Source organism: Equus przewalskii, chromosome 5 (genome assembly GCF_037783145.1).
Source record: "Equus przewalskii isolate Varuska chromosome 5, EquPr2, whole genome shotgun sequence".
In the NCBI taxonomy this organism is placed as follows: Eukaryota; Metazoa; Chordata; class Mammalia; order Perissodactyla; family Equidae; genus Equus; species Equus przewalskii.
Window position 1 is genome coordinate 31,200,617 of NC_091835.1, and position 15,786 is coordinate 31,216,402.

The 15,786-nt window shown below is 52.7% G+C and overlaps 1 protein-coding gene across 1 annotated transcript in view; it reads right to left on the reverse strand.

Annotated features, from left to right (window-relative positions):
• B4GALNT3 (beta-1,4-N-acetyl-galactosaminyltransferase 3) overlaps window positions 1-15,786 on the reverse strand; it is a 94,145-nt gene that overhangs the window by 7,410 nt on the left and 70,949 nt on the right. The window contains exons 4-14 of the mRNA XM_070618927.1: window positions 10,648-10,743; window positions 10,063-10,153; window positions 9,554-9,654; window positions 8,919-8,986; window positions 7,683-7,761; window positions 7,491-7,557; window positions 5,643-5,786; window positions 4,748-4,857; window positions 3,632-3,732; window positions 3,307-3,368; window positions 1,805-2,600 (exon numbers count right to left, since the gene is read on the reverse strand). Coding sequence (XP_070475028.1) covers window positions 1,805-2,600; window positions 3,307-3,368; window positions 3,632-3,732; window positions 4,748-4,857; window positions 5,643-5,786; window positions 7,491-7,557; window positions 7,683-7,761; window positions 8,919-8,986; window positions 9,554-9,654; window positions 10,063-10,153; window positions 10,648-10,743 — 1,715 coding nt within the window. The remainder of the gene's footprint in view (window positions 1-1,804; window positions 2,601-3,306; window positions 3,369-3,631; window positions 3,733-4,747; window positions 4,858-5,642; window positions 5,787-7,490; window positions 7,558-7,682; window positions 7,762-8,918; window positions 8,987-9,553; window positions 9,655-10,062; window positions 10,154-10,647; window positions 10,744-15,786) is intronic.

A 15,786-nucleotide genomic window follows, 5' to 3' on the forward strand; every position in this document is an offset into this window, starting at 1 on the left:
ATGTAATGATGTACACCTGAAATTTATATAATGTTATAAACCAATGTTACTGCAATAAAAAAAAGAAAAAAATTGACCCTCATTAATAAAATGCTCTGTTCATGGATTATTAGATAAATGTTTACTGGTTGGTTCAACATCATAGTCACCAGTGAAATGCAAATCAAAACTATAATATGATAACCATTTCACACCCATTAGGAGGAATGTTTTTTATTTTGTTTTTAAAAAAGGAAAATAATGGGGCCGGCCCAGTGGTATAGTGGTTAAGTTTGTACGCTCTGCTTTGGCGGCCCAGGGTTCATGGGTTCGGATCCTAGGCACGGACCTAGCATTGCTTATCAAGCCATGCTGTGGTGGCATCCCACATAAAATAGAGGAAGATTGGTACAGATGTTACAAGGTACAATGGTATCTTGGTACCAGGACAATCTTCCTCACAAGAAAAAAGGATGGTACAAGGACAATCTTCCTCACAAAAAAAAAAGGAAAATAAGTATTGATGAGGATGTAGAAAAACTGGAAGCTTCATATACTGCTGATGGAAACATAAAATAGTGCAGCCAATTTGGAAACGAGATTGGCAGTTCCTCAAAATGTTAAACAGCTACCATACGACCCAGACATTCTACTCCTAGGTATATAAACAAAAGAGCTGAAAACACATTCACACAAAAACTTGTACAAGAATGTTCATAGCAGCATTGTATTCATAATAGCCAAAACGTAGAAATAACCCAAATGTCAATCAACTGATGAATGAATACACAGCATGTGGTCTATCCCTGGAATGGAATATTATGCAGCAATACAAAGGAATGAAGTGCCTGATACTTTCTACAGCATGGATAAGCCTTGAAGACACTTGGCTGAGTGAAAGAAGCCAGACACAAAAGACCACACATGATGTAAGCCCATTTATATGAAATGTCTGGAATAGGTAAACTTATACAGATAGAAAGTGGAGTAGTGGCTGCCAGGGACCGGGAGGAGGAAAAGAAAGTAACTGCTAACAGGTACAGGGTTTCTTTTAACAGTGATGAAAATGTTCTGGAATCAGATAGTGATGACAGTTGCACAACATTATGAATATATTTTTTTAAAGATTTTATTTTTTCCTTTTTCTCCCCAAAGCCCCCCGGTACATAGTTGTATATTCTTTGTTGTGGGTCCTTCTAGTTATGGCATGTGGGACGCTGCCTCAGCGTGGTTTGATGAGCAGTGCCATGTCCGCACCCAGGATTCGAACCAATGAAACACTGGGCCACCTGCAGCGGAGCGCGCGAACTCAACCACTTGGCCACGGGGCCAGCCCCGACATTATGAATATTCTTAAAAACCACTGAATTGTACACTCTAAAATGGTGAATTAAATGGTATGTGAATTTTATCTCAATTAAGGAAATGTTGATTGGTTGAATGAATCAATGAAAAAACAAAGAACTTAGCCATGTCTTTTGCCCTAGACCTTCTAGCCCAAATCTGGGGTCTTAATTTGTCTTTTTCAGCCTCAGTGTTGCCTGTCCTGTCTCTTTGCTAGCTCCTTCCCTGTAAGAGAGAATTGCATTTGCCAAGCCTTCCTAGAGCTCAACACACGTCCTGGGCCAGGCACCCATCAGAAGCTTGCCTGACGGCGGGACGAAAACCTGACCGTCCAGGTCACCTCCAGGGGCAGGGCCGCAGGCTCTTGTGCTTCCCAGGAGCGTGCAGCAGGCGAACCTGCCACAGCCCCCAGGTCCCCGCCCCCGGGCCAGCTGGCTGCCAAGCGCCCCAGCCCTGGCCCCAGGAGAGCCCTTTACCTTACCCCCGGCTCCTCTGGTTGAGCTTCTTCAGGAAGACCCGCGTGACCTCGAGAGCCTCCTGCTCTGGGAGCAGCAGGTTGCCAGACGTGTTGCAGTTCAGATCAATCCAGTCCGTCCGCAGGGCTTGGAAGTCGAGGTTCCGGGCACTGAAGGTCTGGTCCCAGTTTACCACTGGGTCAAACATGGGCACATATTCGAACCCCTCATTCACATCCTCTTCCTCTTCCTCTTCCTCTCCGTCTTCCTCTCCCTCCACTTGTCCCTCCTGGTCTGCAGCTGCTACCACCTCCTCCTCCCCATGCCAACCCCTCCTGGGGGCCAGAGGCTCCATCCTGTCACCCCTTCTCTGCTCCGCGATGTACGACTCAACTTGATTCAGCCACTGGGACTGCCCTAGAGTCTTCCTAGGACTGTCATCAGTGGGCCTGGGATGCTTGACTTGAGGCAGGTTTCCTGCCCGGTGCCCAGGGGGCCACTTGTCAGAATGGGGTGGATCTTGGCTGGGCTCAGGGATGGGTTTTCTCTCTCTCTTCTCTGGTAGTTGGACTGGGATGTCACTAGTCCTCAATGGGAAGGGAGCTGTGGAGTTCTGCTTGGAAAAGGGTGCCAGCAGACCCTCCTGGGGCTGAGCCAGGAGTTTCCGCAGGCTTCGGAGGCGGTAGTCCGTGACCTCCTGCCCAGGGGTAGAGGTAGGCACTGGTTTTCCCTCTGGCATCCTGGCATTCTGCTCATCGGAGGCAGGGGTCTCCTCTGCTGCTTCTCCATACTGGGATTCTTCTAGAAGGGCTTCCTCAAAACCTGTTGTTAACAGCAACCATTCCTCACATCAGGGTTTTCAACCTTTCCCCAACAAGATACACAAGACGGCCAACGATACTATGTTATATGACCCAATGATCCTATGTTATATGACCCAATGATCCGATGTGTGATACACCACAGGGTTTCAGACAGGGATTGCATACTGGCTCTGCCACCTACTTATAGTGGGACCTGGGCTAGTTAGGCAACCTCAACCAACCCAGGTTCTTTGTCTGCATGAAGGGAATAACAACCCATCTTCCACAGGGTTATTGTGAAGATTGCATGATATAAAGTACATAAGCACCTAGCAGGTCCTGGCACATATAGGGACCAGATAAATGGTCCTAATACCTCAAGAAGACAGGCCACAGGAAGACAGTGCTTCTCTATGGCAGAACGTCCCCAATGATGCTCCAGGGACAGCAGCACCCTCAAGTAGTTCAACGAATCTCCCCAGGGCTCTAAATCTCCTCCAGCTGACCCCAGCATGCTGTTAAAAATAGCGTCGTGTTCTACCTGTGCCTTGACATGGAAGTGGTGGGAGGGTACTGCTCTCCACTCCCTGGATTCGGGGAGGGGCTCTGTGGTTTGGAATTTAAGCTCCTCAGGGGCAGGGCTGGCATGGTCTGAACTTTCTCTAGAAATAGACCATGGTCACCCCTCCCAGCCTGACCTGGAAGCCTCAGCTGTCACTCTGTACCTGGCTGCTCCGGCCCCTGTTTCTCAGGCTGGTCAATCTTGATGTACTCCTGGAAGCTGAACCTGCAGGAGGAAGGGAGAGGGAGACTGGCACCCAGTGCCCTGCAGGCTGACGTGTGAGGCTCTGCTGGAAGTCCCAGCAGGAGTCCGAAGTCATGCCCCAGCCTACAGTGGAGGAAGGAGGCTGGGTGAGAGAGTGTGTGTGTCTGCAAGTGTGTGAAGCGCCCAGGAAGGGCACTTGCAGCCCCTCTAGTGCTGACAGCTCTCCTGGCTCCTGCAGAGCCCTTGTGCAGGGCCATCTTCTTGTCCCACTGGGTGTCACTCACCTGTCCTGGTAGTACGTGTTTTCCTGGTAGAAGCATTTATTATGGGTCTCCATGTGGCTCAGGCGGGTGTAGTCATTGGGGTAAACGAAGGACAGATGAACCTGGAGGTAGAAAAAGAAGCAGCAGGTGTACAGGGTGGGATCTTGGTAAGTAATCAGCCCACCAGGGTTAAGCTGCCCCTGGCTGGGATCATACAGGGCTCCAGGGACCTGTCCCTGGCAAGGATAGAAGGGCTGCTTTGAGCTCTGAATGAAACATTTGGTAATGCAGACCGGGATGCATTCCATTTTTTATGCCTCCTCTCCTGGGCTCTCTGGAACAAACGTAACCCTTGCATCAGGCTCCCTAGTCCACATGTCCCTCATCTCCTGTCCCAGCTCATTTGCCCTAGCTGCAGTCTAGACCACGCCCTCCTCCTTCTGCCACTTTATCCTCTCTTATAACCTCTAAACCTTTACCTATAACCTCCCACAGCCGTGGAACAACCCCCCTCTTGTTATTTACTACACTGCTTTTTGCCCTCCTTAAACACAGCTCAGGGTCATCACTACCAAAAACCTTCCTAGTTATACCTCACCATTTCTCAGAGCTGGCACATGACTCCTGGCAGCCCTCTTCCTGCCTCCAGCACGCTCTTGTAATCATCTCTATATCTGGATATATAGTTCTCACTGGCCTCTCCACCTTCCACAGGGGCTATAGGTTCCCTAAAGCCATCCTCTCCTCCATCATTCATCTCTCCCCAGTGCCTTGTCTATAAGTTGAATAAATACTGCTGGCGGACTGGCTGGTGGGACTGACCCAGGCAGGACAGGATTGTATAGCCCACAGAGCAGAGACTGTAGGAAGCCTGAGGCTAGCCCACCTTGCATCATCACTGTGGCAGAGTTGGTGTGCGGGGCTTCATAAAGGAGAGCACCCATTCTCAGGCTTTGCAAGGCAGTCCCTCTGGGTCAGAGGCAACTTGGAATGCAAGTTCGCAAGGGACCTGGGAGCCATCCTGTCTGCTGGCATGGGGCACGACGGGGGGCACTCAGCCTTCTCACATCCCATCCCAGCCACAGGCAGTAAGCCCTCTCTCCCTCCTGCCCCCCAGCGCCCAGGCCCCGGACTTACAAAGCGGAGTCCCTGGTAGCGCTGCAGGGGGAGCCCATCCACCAAGTAGCTGGGTTTGTAGGCACAATCAGGCAGGACGTGGCGGAGATGAGACTTGGGGATCAGAGGCACTGAGGACAGTAAGGGAAGCAGGATGAGGGTGCAGGCGGGATCCTGAAACTGGCACTGGCTTAGAGGCCCAAAGACTCCTGGCTGAGGGTTGAGGGCTGAAGTCCCCTGCCCTGGGCAGGCACCTTTCTGTATTCACTCTTGGCGGCCGTGGTCAGAGTCCATGTCCATTGGCTGCCAAACTGAGGCAGCTACTCTTCTGGGGCAGGGGCATTCAAGGAGCACCTTGGTGGCAGAGGGCTCAGACACACTCCACAGTACAAGGCACAGTATGGCTCTGGGATCGCTGTACAGGGCTAGCCCCAACAAAGGTTTAGAAACTTCCCAGAGGCCACAACGCCTCACCCAAGTGCAGGGCCAATAACTCAATTTCCTTCCCCTTGTCATGGCGGGGGGGTCTCTGTCATCTTTTAAAATGTAATCGCTCCCAAGAGTTTAACACTCGAACACCTTCATGGGAACATACTTCTCTCACTGGATGACAAGAGTTGGGACCCAGTAAGAAACTGAGACATATGTAATTGCTGAGGGATGCACAAGAGGCTTCTGCATTCTAGTTCTATTTCTTGTCCTGGGTGGCGGTTACAAATATTTGCTCTGTGATGATCCGTACCATTGCAAAATTGTACGTATATATCTTTGCCCATTTCTGTATGCATGTTGTATTTGAAAAAAAAGATCCTCTGACTTGGGATACTGTGATAGAACTGCCAGGCCTCCTGAGTCTCCTCCACCGACACCCACAGACCCAGCAGGGTACTGCCCCCAGACTGAATGACAAGTATACCTCGATAGAGGGTGTCCCGAGGGTCAGGCCGCAGCATGTCGGCAGGGGGCTGCTCCTCTCTGGGAAGGGCGTCTGGGGAGCCTACATGGCTGGCTGCTGTCTGTGGGATGTGGCCCACCTCATCCATCCTTAGGAGCGTCTCATCTGGGCCCAGGGAGGAAGAACAGAGGGCAGTGTGAGTCCTGGAGCAAACCCGGCCCCGAACCTGCCTCTCCAAGGGGCTGGGAAGAGGTTCAGCCAAGGCTTCCGTATTCCTCTGGGTACAGTACAGGATGTGCTCGGCCCCTCTTCCCTCTAGCCCTGCCCCCCATAACTTGTGGTTTCATCTCCCTTTGACACCCCCACCAGCCCCATGGCTGGCATACAGCACAATTTTGTGTGAATTGGAAAAAGACACCTCTTTCTCAAAATGTTTTCCTGCTATCTGGTGGAAATTTGTCACTACTGCTATCAGGTGTTTAATTTACTTAACAAACAAGTAGATTGCAGTTATCAAATAACAAGCCAGGCACTGATCTAAGCATCTTACAAATATCAACCCATTTAATCTTCATAACCACTGTATGACGTATGCACTATTATTATTCTTCCCATTTTACAGATAAGGAACTTTGGCAGAACTAAGTCATTTGCCCGAGATCACACAACTGATAAGTGGCGAGGTTGAGTTTGAACCTAGGCAGCCTAGTCTCGGCTTCCAGGTTATACTGCCTCTCAACAGACAGTCAACAATGCCTGCCACGAGCGGGGCGGCCCCAGCATCCTCAGCAGCCCTGCTCCTCATCTCCCTCTGGTACTCTCATCTTCAAGTCCACCGTACCTACTTCCCCCCCTTTCTAGCCAGCCCTGGGGGCTGGTTGCTGGCCTTTGCTCTCGGCCTCCCCGTTCACTTGTCCTCAGGCCCAGATAGAGCTCTCCTCTATACCTGAGGCTGCTTTCCTCCAGCCCGTATTACTGATTTCCCACCTGAACTTTGCTATGGGCCCCTTTCTTCTTGGTTCCCACTGAACCTATGGATTCCAACTCTCCGTTCTTCCTCCTGCACCAACCCAGCAGCTTACAACGGGCCCCTTCTGCCCTGACCTACGGCCTCTTGCTCTGTCACCAGCAACCTTCTCCACCCACCTGCCCATTCCACACCGCCACCCTCTCCTGTGGACCGGACCTTCTCTTCTCTCTGCCTCCTGCCCCCCCCCCACACACTCTTCCCACTGCCTTCCCAGTCTCCTCCCAGTGCTCGCCGTGCCCTTCCTCCCTCTGGGCTCGAGCTCTGCCGTTTCTTCCCATGCCCAGGCCCACACAGCTCCACCTGCCAGGCAGTGATTTCTCAGTGGGGCCTCTGGATAGGAGTCTTGCTGAGGAAATCACAAGCAATGAACAGCACAATTGAAGAGTTCATTTACTGCAAATTTAAAGCAGGTGAGAAAGTTTCCTCTCCTCTGGCAGGGCTTTGCAAGAACCATGTTTGCCTTATCTGTGAAACAGACTGGCCTCGCTCAGAGGTTTTTCATGTGGAATGAGCCTCGTGGTCTCTGGAACTCCCGGAAATTGTACACAAAATATATTGTGTGTGGGTGGACAAGGGCATTTTCCTGAGGCTAGGGCTCAGAGAGCTTCCAGCAGGTTCTCGAAGGGGTCCCTGACCCGTGAGAGTTAAGGACCTCTGATCTTAGGGTCCCTTTAGGCTCTGTTCCTTGTGTGGATCCCATCCATATCCATGTTCCAAGCACCTTGAGTTTTAGCCACCACCCCTCCACGCTCCTCTGACCAGATTCCCCCACTGGACTGAGCCCCACACGTCAGCACCACCTCGCCTCCCTCTCTAGGCCAGGGGCAGAGCCTACTCACTTGTGAAGAGGGACAGGGAAGGGGAGTCAATGAGGGTGAACTTGGCTCCAGGGTCATTCCGTCGCCACTGCAAGAGGAGACAGGGGGCGGTGGAAGCTTGGAGGTAGCCGGATTTCAAAAAGGGTCCAAGGGACAAGGGGAAAGGAGTGGCTCGGAGGGGGCTAGGAGAGGCAGGAACGGCGGGGCACTCACCGCGACCTCCACGTGGTCGGTGCCCTCGTCATTCTGCTTGTGCAGCACCTCAAAGTAGTACCTTTGGGAGGCTGACAGGCTGGCAGGAGAGAACAGAGAGACAAGAGGGTCTTCCCAGGCTCCCGTGATCATCTGTCAGTCCCACTCTTCCACAGCGGCACCAGCTCCCGCCTCGCTCCTACCACCCATCACCCCCCGGCCCCTGTCTGCTTGCTCTCAGAACTCCAGGAGCTTATCGCTTAACTGTCGGGCTAGAATCCCCACTCTGCCACTCACTAACAGCACGACCTTAGTCTTCTCTTCTGTAAGGAGGGAGAAGAACGGCCCGTACTTCACGGGACGATGGGGAGAATCAAATAGAATAATAGTAGTTAACCCTGGCAGAGCTGTTACCATGTGCTAGGCTCTGTTCTCAGTGCTTTGGAAATACTAACTCACTTAATCCTTGTTTACAGATGAGAGCAAGGAGGCACAGAAATCTTGGGTAATTTGCCCCAAGTCACTGAGGTAGTAAGCGGCAGGGCTGGGATTCGGACCCAGGGAGTCTTGCGTCAGAGTCCATGTTGTCATTGCTAAGCTGAGTTACATGTCAAGCGCTCACCAGAGGCTGGACCCAGCAAGCGCTCTGCACAAGCTGCACTGTCTTATTATCAACATCACTATTGCCATCAAAACAACGCATGTCTCGCCTGCGTGTGTGCTGGCCACCAGGTGGCGCTCTGGAGTGGGGCTGAGTTCCTTCCAGCAAGTTAAAGCCGCTCCAGCCACCACTGGCTGGGAAAGGCCTTGGTTTCCCTCCAGTCTACAGAGGGATCACTGCGATTAGGAACTCTCTGCAGCACAGGCAGAGCAGCTGGTGTCCAGGCTGTAGAGCTGTGAGCATTTCCAGGGATGGGGAAAATGGGAAGGGCAAGGACTGGGAGAAAAGAAACCTATGTTGTTTTCAGTCCCGAGGGCCACTAAATAGCTGTGTGACCTTCATTAAGTCACAGCCCTCTCTGAGCTTCAGTTTCCTCATCTGTAAAATAAGGAAGGATGGGTCAGATGGTTTCTAAGTCAAAGACTTCATTTACCAGAATGCATGAGTGCCCAGGCACACTGAACTTCTGGAAAGAGTCAGGCTGGAGAGCAGAGAGGGATACAGCGGGGCTCTCTGACTCTGATGTGGCCTCAGCACTTGAGGAAGAATGGGGTTATTTTGCTGCTCACAAGAATATCATGACACTCCCCACTCACCTCACTGGCTTGGAAATTTGACTCCAAAATTTCCCGAACTCTCCAGGGGCGGTCCACTCTTTGCCAGTCTAAAGGTGTGGGGACAGAGAGAGGGGAGAGGGAAGGAGGACGAGAGAAATGTGAAGGATGGGAGGTGGTGAGGGAAGACACAAGGAAGGAAGGAGAAGAGTGAGAAGGAAAGAGAGAAGAAGAGAGGAAGGAAGGAGAGGAAAGGGATGGGAGAGAAAGAGAGGGGCGAGTCAGGAGGAGGGCTGTGGTGAGCTGCGAGAAGAATCTCCACCCTTCCCAGGGGCCCCGGCCAGCCAGTCCCCACAGTGTGAACCCTCAGCACCCTGCGGGGGACCATAGGACCCAAGAGATGTTTGTGGCCCAGTCCCAGCCCAGAGACGAGTCTTCCTGGGTCTTTTCCTGGCCACACGCTGACTCCTGGCTCTGCCCCACACCTCACCGCATCCCTTCATAAATGGGATGGGGCGAGAGGGAGGATGCGTCTTTTTCAGGCCTTCCTCCCTGGCTGTCACACCAGAGACTCTGATGGTAATGAGAGTCTCCTGATGGAGGCAGGTGGCTCTTCAATGGCCTGGCTCCCAGGACCGATGGGAGAGTTCCTGGGCTGAGCTGGGCTGAGCTCCTACCTTGCCCACACTGGCCAGCAGCCGAAGGCCTGAGACCTGGTCGTCACGGCTCAGCCAGAATTCAGCGTTGTCGTCTGCAGCAATGGCAAACTGGATTTTCCCTGGGCAGTGGGGGAGAGAGTCTGGATGAGAGCCAGAAGGGCAGCAGAAAGGGCTGAGGGCCTGTCTCATGTCTTAGTGATTAAGTTCTCTTCGGGGGCTTGGTGCCGTGGCTTCCCTCATTGCAGAGCGGGGCTTTCTACATCCTGGGAGACACTGCGAAGACGGAGGACACCTACAGAGAGAGGTGAGCTAGTTCCAGACTCTGCAAATCAGGGAGGGAAGTGGCAGCTGGGGGGGGGACACTGGACGAGACCTCATCATGACTCAACTTATCCTCTCTCCCTGTGACGGACTAACAGGGTCCAGCTGGCCTAGTGCAACTTTTCTCAGCTACAGGCTCATGTTCTCTGGGTACCCTGAGGAATTCTGGAGAAGGAAGAAGGATAGGACTCTGGGGCTGGCCTCACCATCAGTGAAGGGGTGCAGGTAGCCAAAGATGCGGAGGCCGTAGTTGGTCCATTTTGGGGCCACGGCCAGCTTCCTCAGGGTTGTGCGGATCTATGCCAAGAAAGGGGAGGGAAACTGTTACCCAGAAGAGGGAAGAGGAAACTGAAGAAATTGGTCCACTCAGGGCTGGTGGGAAGACCAGGAGAAGTGAGACAGGAAGGACCGGGGTGTGGCCTGGGGAGTAGAGTATACGCAAGATTTCCGCTCCCACTTGCTTCTCTGTCCAGGTGACCTTGTACAATGCACACCCAGCACAACTGTATGTGGTGGCCCTGGGTAAACTATATTATGAGCCACAATGAGAGCCTAAAGCTGAAATGATGCAGAGGACAGCAGAGAAATCAAAGAATCCCTGGGAAGGGAACAAGGGAGATATTGTAGGCAGAGGAAAAGAGGATCCAAGAGATAAAGGAAAGAAACTGAACCAGGAAAAAAGCAAGGAAAGGGGAGGACGACAGAAGATAGGGGGAGACAGGAGTGAGGCAGAGAGAGGAGTGGAGATGGTGCGGAGGGAGGAAGGGGAGGCGGGCCCTGCAGGCACTCACATGGGGGTACAGTGGGAAGTGGAGGTTCCTCCTGAGCTGCTGGATGGAGCTGCCACACCAGTCTTCAAACACATGCAGGTTGACACGGCCCCGGAACTGTATGGGGCAGAGAAGCAAGCTGGTGAGTGGAGCACCCCAAACCGGCCCCTGTGGTCCTGTGGTCCTGCGGCTTAAGGAGGCCGGGTGCAGAGACAGATGCACACACAGGCCACCGCAGACCTGGCCTGAAGCGTTGCTCTCACTGTTGAAGGCTACAGTCCACTTCAGTCCCATTCCCATCCCCGGTACCCCGCGGCTTCCGAGCCTCATCCCCATGGCTTGGCCCTGAGGCCTAGCTCTGTTTTTCTGGCCACGCATATGCAAACGCAGAGACACACACACACACACACTCCTGGCTCTTTCCATGCAGGAAGGGGGCTGGTTTGCATCCCCCAGGCAAGGGGGAGTAAAGGCCAGGACAGCAGCAGAGATGACGGAGGGAAGTGGCAGGAGGCGCCAAGCTGGGGTTCCAGCTAAAGCCCTGCTCCCCTACCCTAAAAAGAGGAAGTTCCACAGCTGTCTGCTGCTGAAACCTTATCTAGCCAGGGTCTTCAGCTCCGGCTCCCCTGGTGAGGAAGCAGCTGGGAGTGCTGCAGGCCGCCTGGGCCCATCCAGAAGGCCTCGACTGCTCTCTCAACTCCAAGCCTCACCCTGCCAGGCCCTTCCTGGGATAAGCACCCAGGTGCTGGGGCTTCAGGGCAGCTCTGGGAAGGAAGAGCAGAGGACAGTCTTCTTTCTCCTCCTTGGCTGTGGTGCTAACGGGGCACCAGACTGAGCTTGGAGCCTGAAGCAGAGAGCGCCCTTCAGAAGAAAGGGGAACCAGTACTCTGAGTGGGTGGAAGGGCTGGGAGTGTGAGAGTGGACAGGGAGCTTGGGGATATTGTCCCAATGTATCCTGACAAAGAGTTTCAGATTACCCCATCTCAGCTCTTTTCCCCTGCCCCTCCCCCAGAGCTTAATCTCCAGGTTGCGGCAGGTGGGGCCTCAATTACTCTATACAAACAGGCCCTGCCCTGCCCTGCCCTGCCCTCCCCGAGAGGCCCACCAGATATCAAAATCGGAGCTGCCCTTAAGGAAAGCAGAGGAGGAAGGGACACCCAGCCTGGAGGGCCAGATGAAAGAAAGTCGTGCAAGGTCTTTTGCAAGAGATCTGGAGGGAGGGATGGTGAAGGGAGAGAAGATGGGAGGTGGGGGGAGAACTGCTCTGCAGGAATGCCAAAGATCTGAGAGGTGGCTGGTGAGGTGGGCACAAGTCCCCAGCGTGGGGCAAACGCTACCCCACAGCTGGATCCACAAAAGACATAAGAGGGCCTGTCCCTCGGCAACTTGGCACTTCCTGGGCACGGTGGCCTGGTCAGCGTCGGAATGTGGGACCTTGGGAAGCAGCCATCACTCCCGAGAATAGGAGTAGGGGGCTGGGATGAGTGGGAGAGAGAATGTGGGCTGGGTAGGTGGGGGGCGGGTTAAGGCTTCTTGGAAGGAAAGAATGGGGACATTGTGCTACTTCTGGGGAAATTCCTAAAGTCCCGTTTACAAGACTCAGTTGTCTCCTCCGAATGGCCTCGTCTCTGCCCCTCCCTGGGAGCCTTCCAGGACACAGTGCTCAGATCCACAGCAAACTGCGGAGGGAGGGCATGCCACCAGAGAAGTCTGCTGTGTCCATCCAGGAGGCCAGAGGCCAGAGGCCACAGGGGGTTTGGGCAGAGAAAGGAAGGAGCCGGGCCGGGGCCTCCCTTCTCCCCCTCCTGGTCTTGCTGCCATAGCACTGGGAGCCTGAGACGCTGCAGGAAATGCCGGGCGCGGTGGTGGGGGATGTGTGTGTGTGCAGGAAGATGACTACCTGTCTCCTCTGAGTTCCAGGCCCTAGTCAGCATGACCTCAAACCATGCTTTGCCCACCCCCAGGCTGGAGGTGAGGGTCTCTGAGGGACAATGGGCATCATCTTCCTCCCCAGGCCCAGACTGGCAGCCCCACCAGGATTCCCATCCCTCCAAGTTTTGGAGACTTTGTATCTGGCAGGGATGTGGGACTCCAGCTCATCAGCACTGCCCTTTGCCCACTCTCTCCATTGTCCAACAGGGGCTCAGGCCCAGGGAAAGGCACTGGTTACTCCCATAGCCAGAGCATGTCCAGGGCCAATGACAGATTTGGAACTTCCTGTTGCAAGCAGTGGAGAAATTATATTGGAATACTCTCATCTTAGAGGCAAGAATATTGAGGCCCAGAGAGGTAAACTGACCCCCCCAAGGATACGCAGCAATTAATCCTGTGGAAGCAGGGCGGGGAGTCTGGGAGTATGGATGCAGGAGTGTGAAGCCAGCCCGGTGGGTCCTCACACGGGAACATCACTGTCTGCCCTGCTGCAGTCCACCCCGCCCCGGCGCCTGCAGAACTGTCTTCTAAAGCACGGACCTCGCCGAGTCAGTCTGCTGCTTCAGAACTCAGAGGGCTCCCGGAGGCTTCAGGACCAACCCCACTCTGGCACGGGAAGGCTCTGACCGACCTCCTCGCTCACCTCGTGCCGCCCACACCAAGCGGCCCCGCTTCCTCAGGCTCCTGCACCTCGCCTTGTCTTCACAAGTAGTATTTCCTGCTGGAAGGCCGGTTCCCTTCCTCCCCACCCAGCAAACCGTGGCTCGTCCTTCCAGGCTCTTCTCAAACCTTTCTCTGAGGCCGTCTCTGACGTCCCCTTTAGAGTTAACAGCTCCCTCCTCTGTGACCCTGCACATCTTAATTATCTGAATGAATAAATGCTTGGAGAAGTGAAGTCCGGACCCGTATGTTCCTTCATTTAGTCTGTAAGCACTCAGTGTCTGCTTTGTACCAGTTAAAGATGAAAAGAGACGTGGTCCTCAAACGAGAGACACGTAAACAAACAGGTGTCAGCTGTGCCAGGGGCTGAGGCAGAAGTGTGAGAGGCAGAGGGCGGGGAGGAGGGAGTGGTCGGCTCTACCTTTAGGAGAGATCAGAGCCCATCCCGAGGTGTGAGCTCACTGACCTCCGCTGGACCACGCTGCAGCTCAGTCAGATTCACACTCGCAAGGCCAGCACACCTGGCTGGTGGTTCAGCCCATGGGGCAGTGGGCTGCCTTAGAGGAGAGGCACAGAAGCCTGCATCACATGACCCACACAGCAGGACAATGAGGCCAGTAGTTCCTATCCACCAGGTTCCTGTTCAGAGTTTCCAGATGCTCGAGTTCACACCCGTCCTTCCAGGGAGCTCCTGCTTGGAATCACGGAGCTCCAGATTCCATGAAGATAAGAGGTAGCTCTGGACTTCGAGGAAGAGGTCAGAGGCCTATTTGGTGAAATTCTTTTTTTTTTTTATTTAGGAAGATTAGCCCTGAGCTAACTACTGCCAATCCTCCTCTTTTTGCTGAGGAAGAGTGGCCCTGAGCTGACATCCATGCCCATCTTCCTCTACTTTATAGGTGGGATGCCTACCACAGCATGGCTTGCCAAGTGGTGCCATGTCTGCACCCGGGATCTGAACTGGCGAACCCCGGGCCACCAAGGAGCGGAACATGTGAAAACTTAACCACTGTGCCACTGGGCCGGCCCCTGGTGAAATTCTAACGGATGAAATTATCCCCAATTGGATAGATGGTTCGTAAATGAGCTGAGATGCCACCTGTGTGTCACCAAGGTGACCAGAGTGTACGCTGATGGTGACTCATGGTTCTGAAGAAAGGAAAGTCCGACCCACACAGAAACTTGTACACAACCTTCACAGCAGCGTTATTCATAATAGCCAGAAAGCAGAAATAACCCAAATATCCATCTATCGAGGAATGGATAAACAAAATGTGGTACATCCACACAATGGAAGATTATTCAGCAATAAAGAGATGAAGTACCAATACATGCTACAACATGGATGAGCCTTGAAATCATCATGCTAACTGAAAGGCACGAATGGCTACATACTGTATGATTCCATTCATGTGAAACGCCCAGAGCAGACGAATCTGGAGACAGGAAGTAGACTAGTGTTTGCCTAAGGCTGGCCGATGAGGTCAGTGAGGGTGATGGCTGCCGGGGCGGGGTTTCTTTTTGTGGTAATGAAAATGTCCTAAATTAATAGTTCTGGATGCACAGCTCTATGAATGCACAAAAAGCTAGTGAATTGTATACTTTAAATCCATGAATTATACGGTATATGAATTATATCTCAAAAAGCTGTTATAAAAAAAAGGGAAGCCTGGGAAGAGGAGTCTGCACCCAGCCCTGTCCTCAGGAAGGACACCACCTCACCAAAGCCTCATAACACAACCCATGAAAACTCTGACTCGCTTTGATCTGATTTTGTACTCAACAAATTTCTTTCTGAGGGACCGGCCCGTGGCCGAGTGATTAAGTTCTCGCGCTCCACTGCAGCGGCCCAGTGTTTCATTGGTTCCAATCCTGGGCACAGACATGGCAGAGCTCATAAAGCCTTGCTGAGGCGGTGTCCCACATACCACAACTAGAAGGACCCACAACTAAGAATATACAACTATGTACTGGCGGGCTTTGGGAGAAAAAGGAAAAAAACAAAATCTTTAAAAAAAAACTTCTTTCTGAAATAGTATTTTTTAAATTTCTTTTTTTAAAAAAAAAATTGGCACCTGAGCTAATAATTGTTGCCAATCTTCTTTTTTTTTCTGCTTTTTCTCCCCAGTATATATTGTTGTATATCGTAGTTTTGAGTCCTTCTAGTTGTGGCATGTGGGACGCTGCCTCAGCATGGCCTGACGAGTGGTGCCATGTCCGCACCCAGGATCCGAACCAGTGAAACCCTGGGCCACCGAAGCAGAGCGTGTGAACTTGGCCACAGGGCTGGCCCCAATAATTCTATTTTTAATTTTAGGGGGCATCTGCCATACTGCCTTCCATAGAGGCTGCACCATTTTACATTCCCACCACCAACAGTGCACAAGGGTTCAAATTTCTCCACTCGGCCACGGGGCCGGCCCCACCAAATTTCTTTCTTCTAACTATTTTCACTTTCCTGAGGGAGTATCCTGAATAGCACAGGTTGTTTTGGTCATGGATATTTACTGGTAAATGAATAAATCAGCACTGAGGTTTGTTAATTAGTAGGGTTTGCTAATTAGTGTC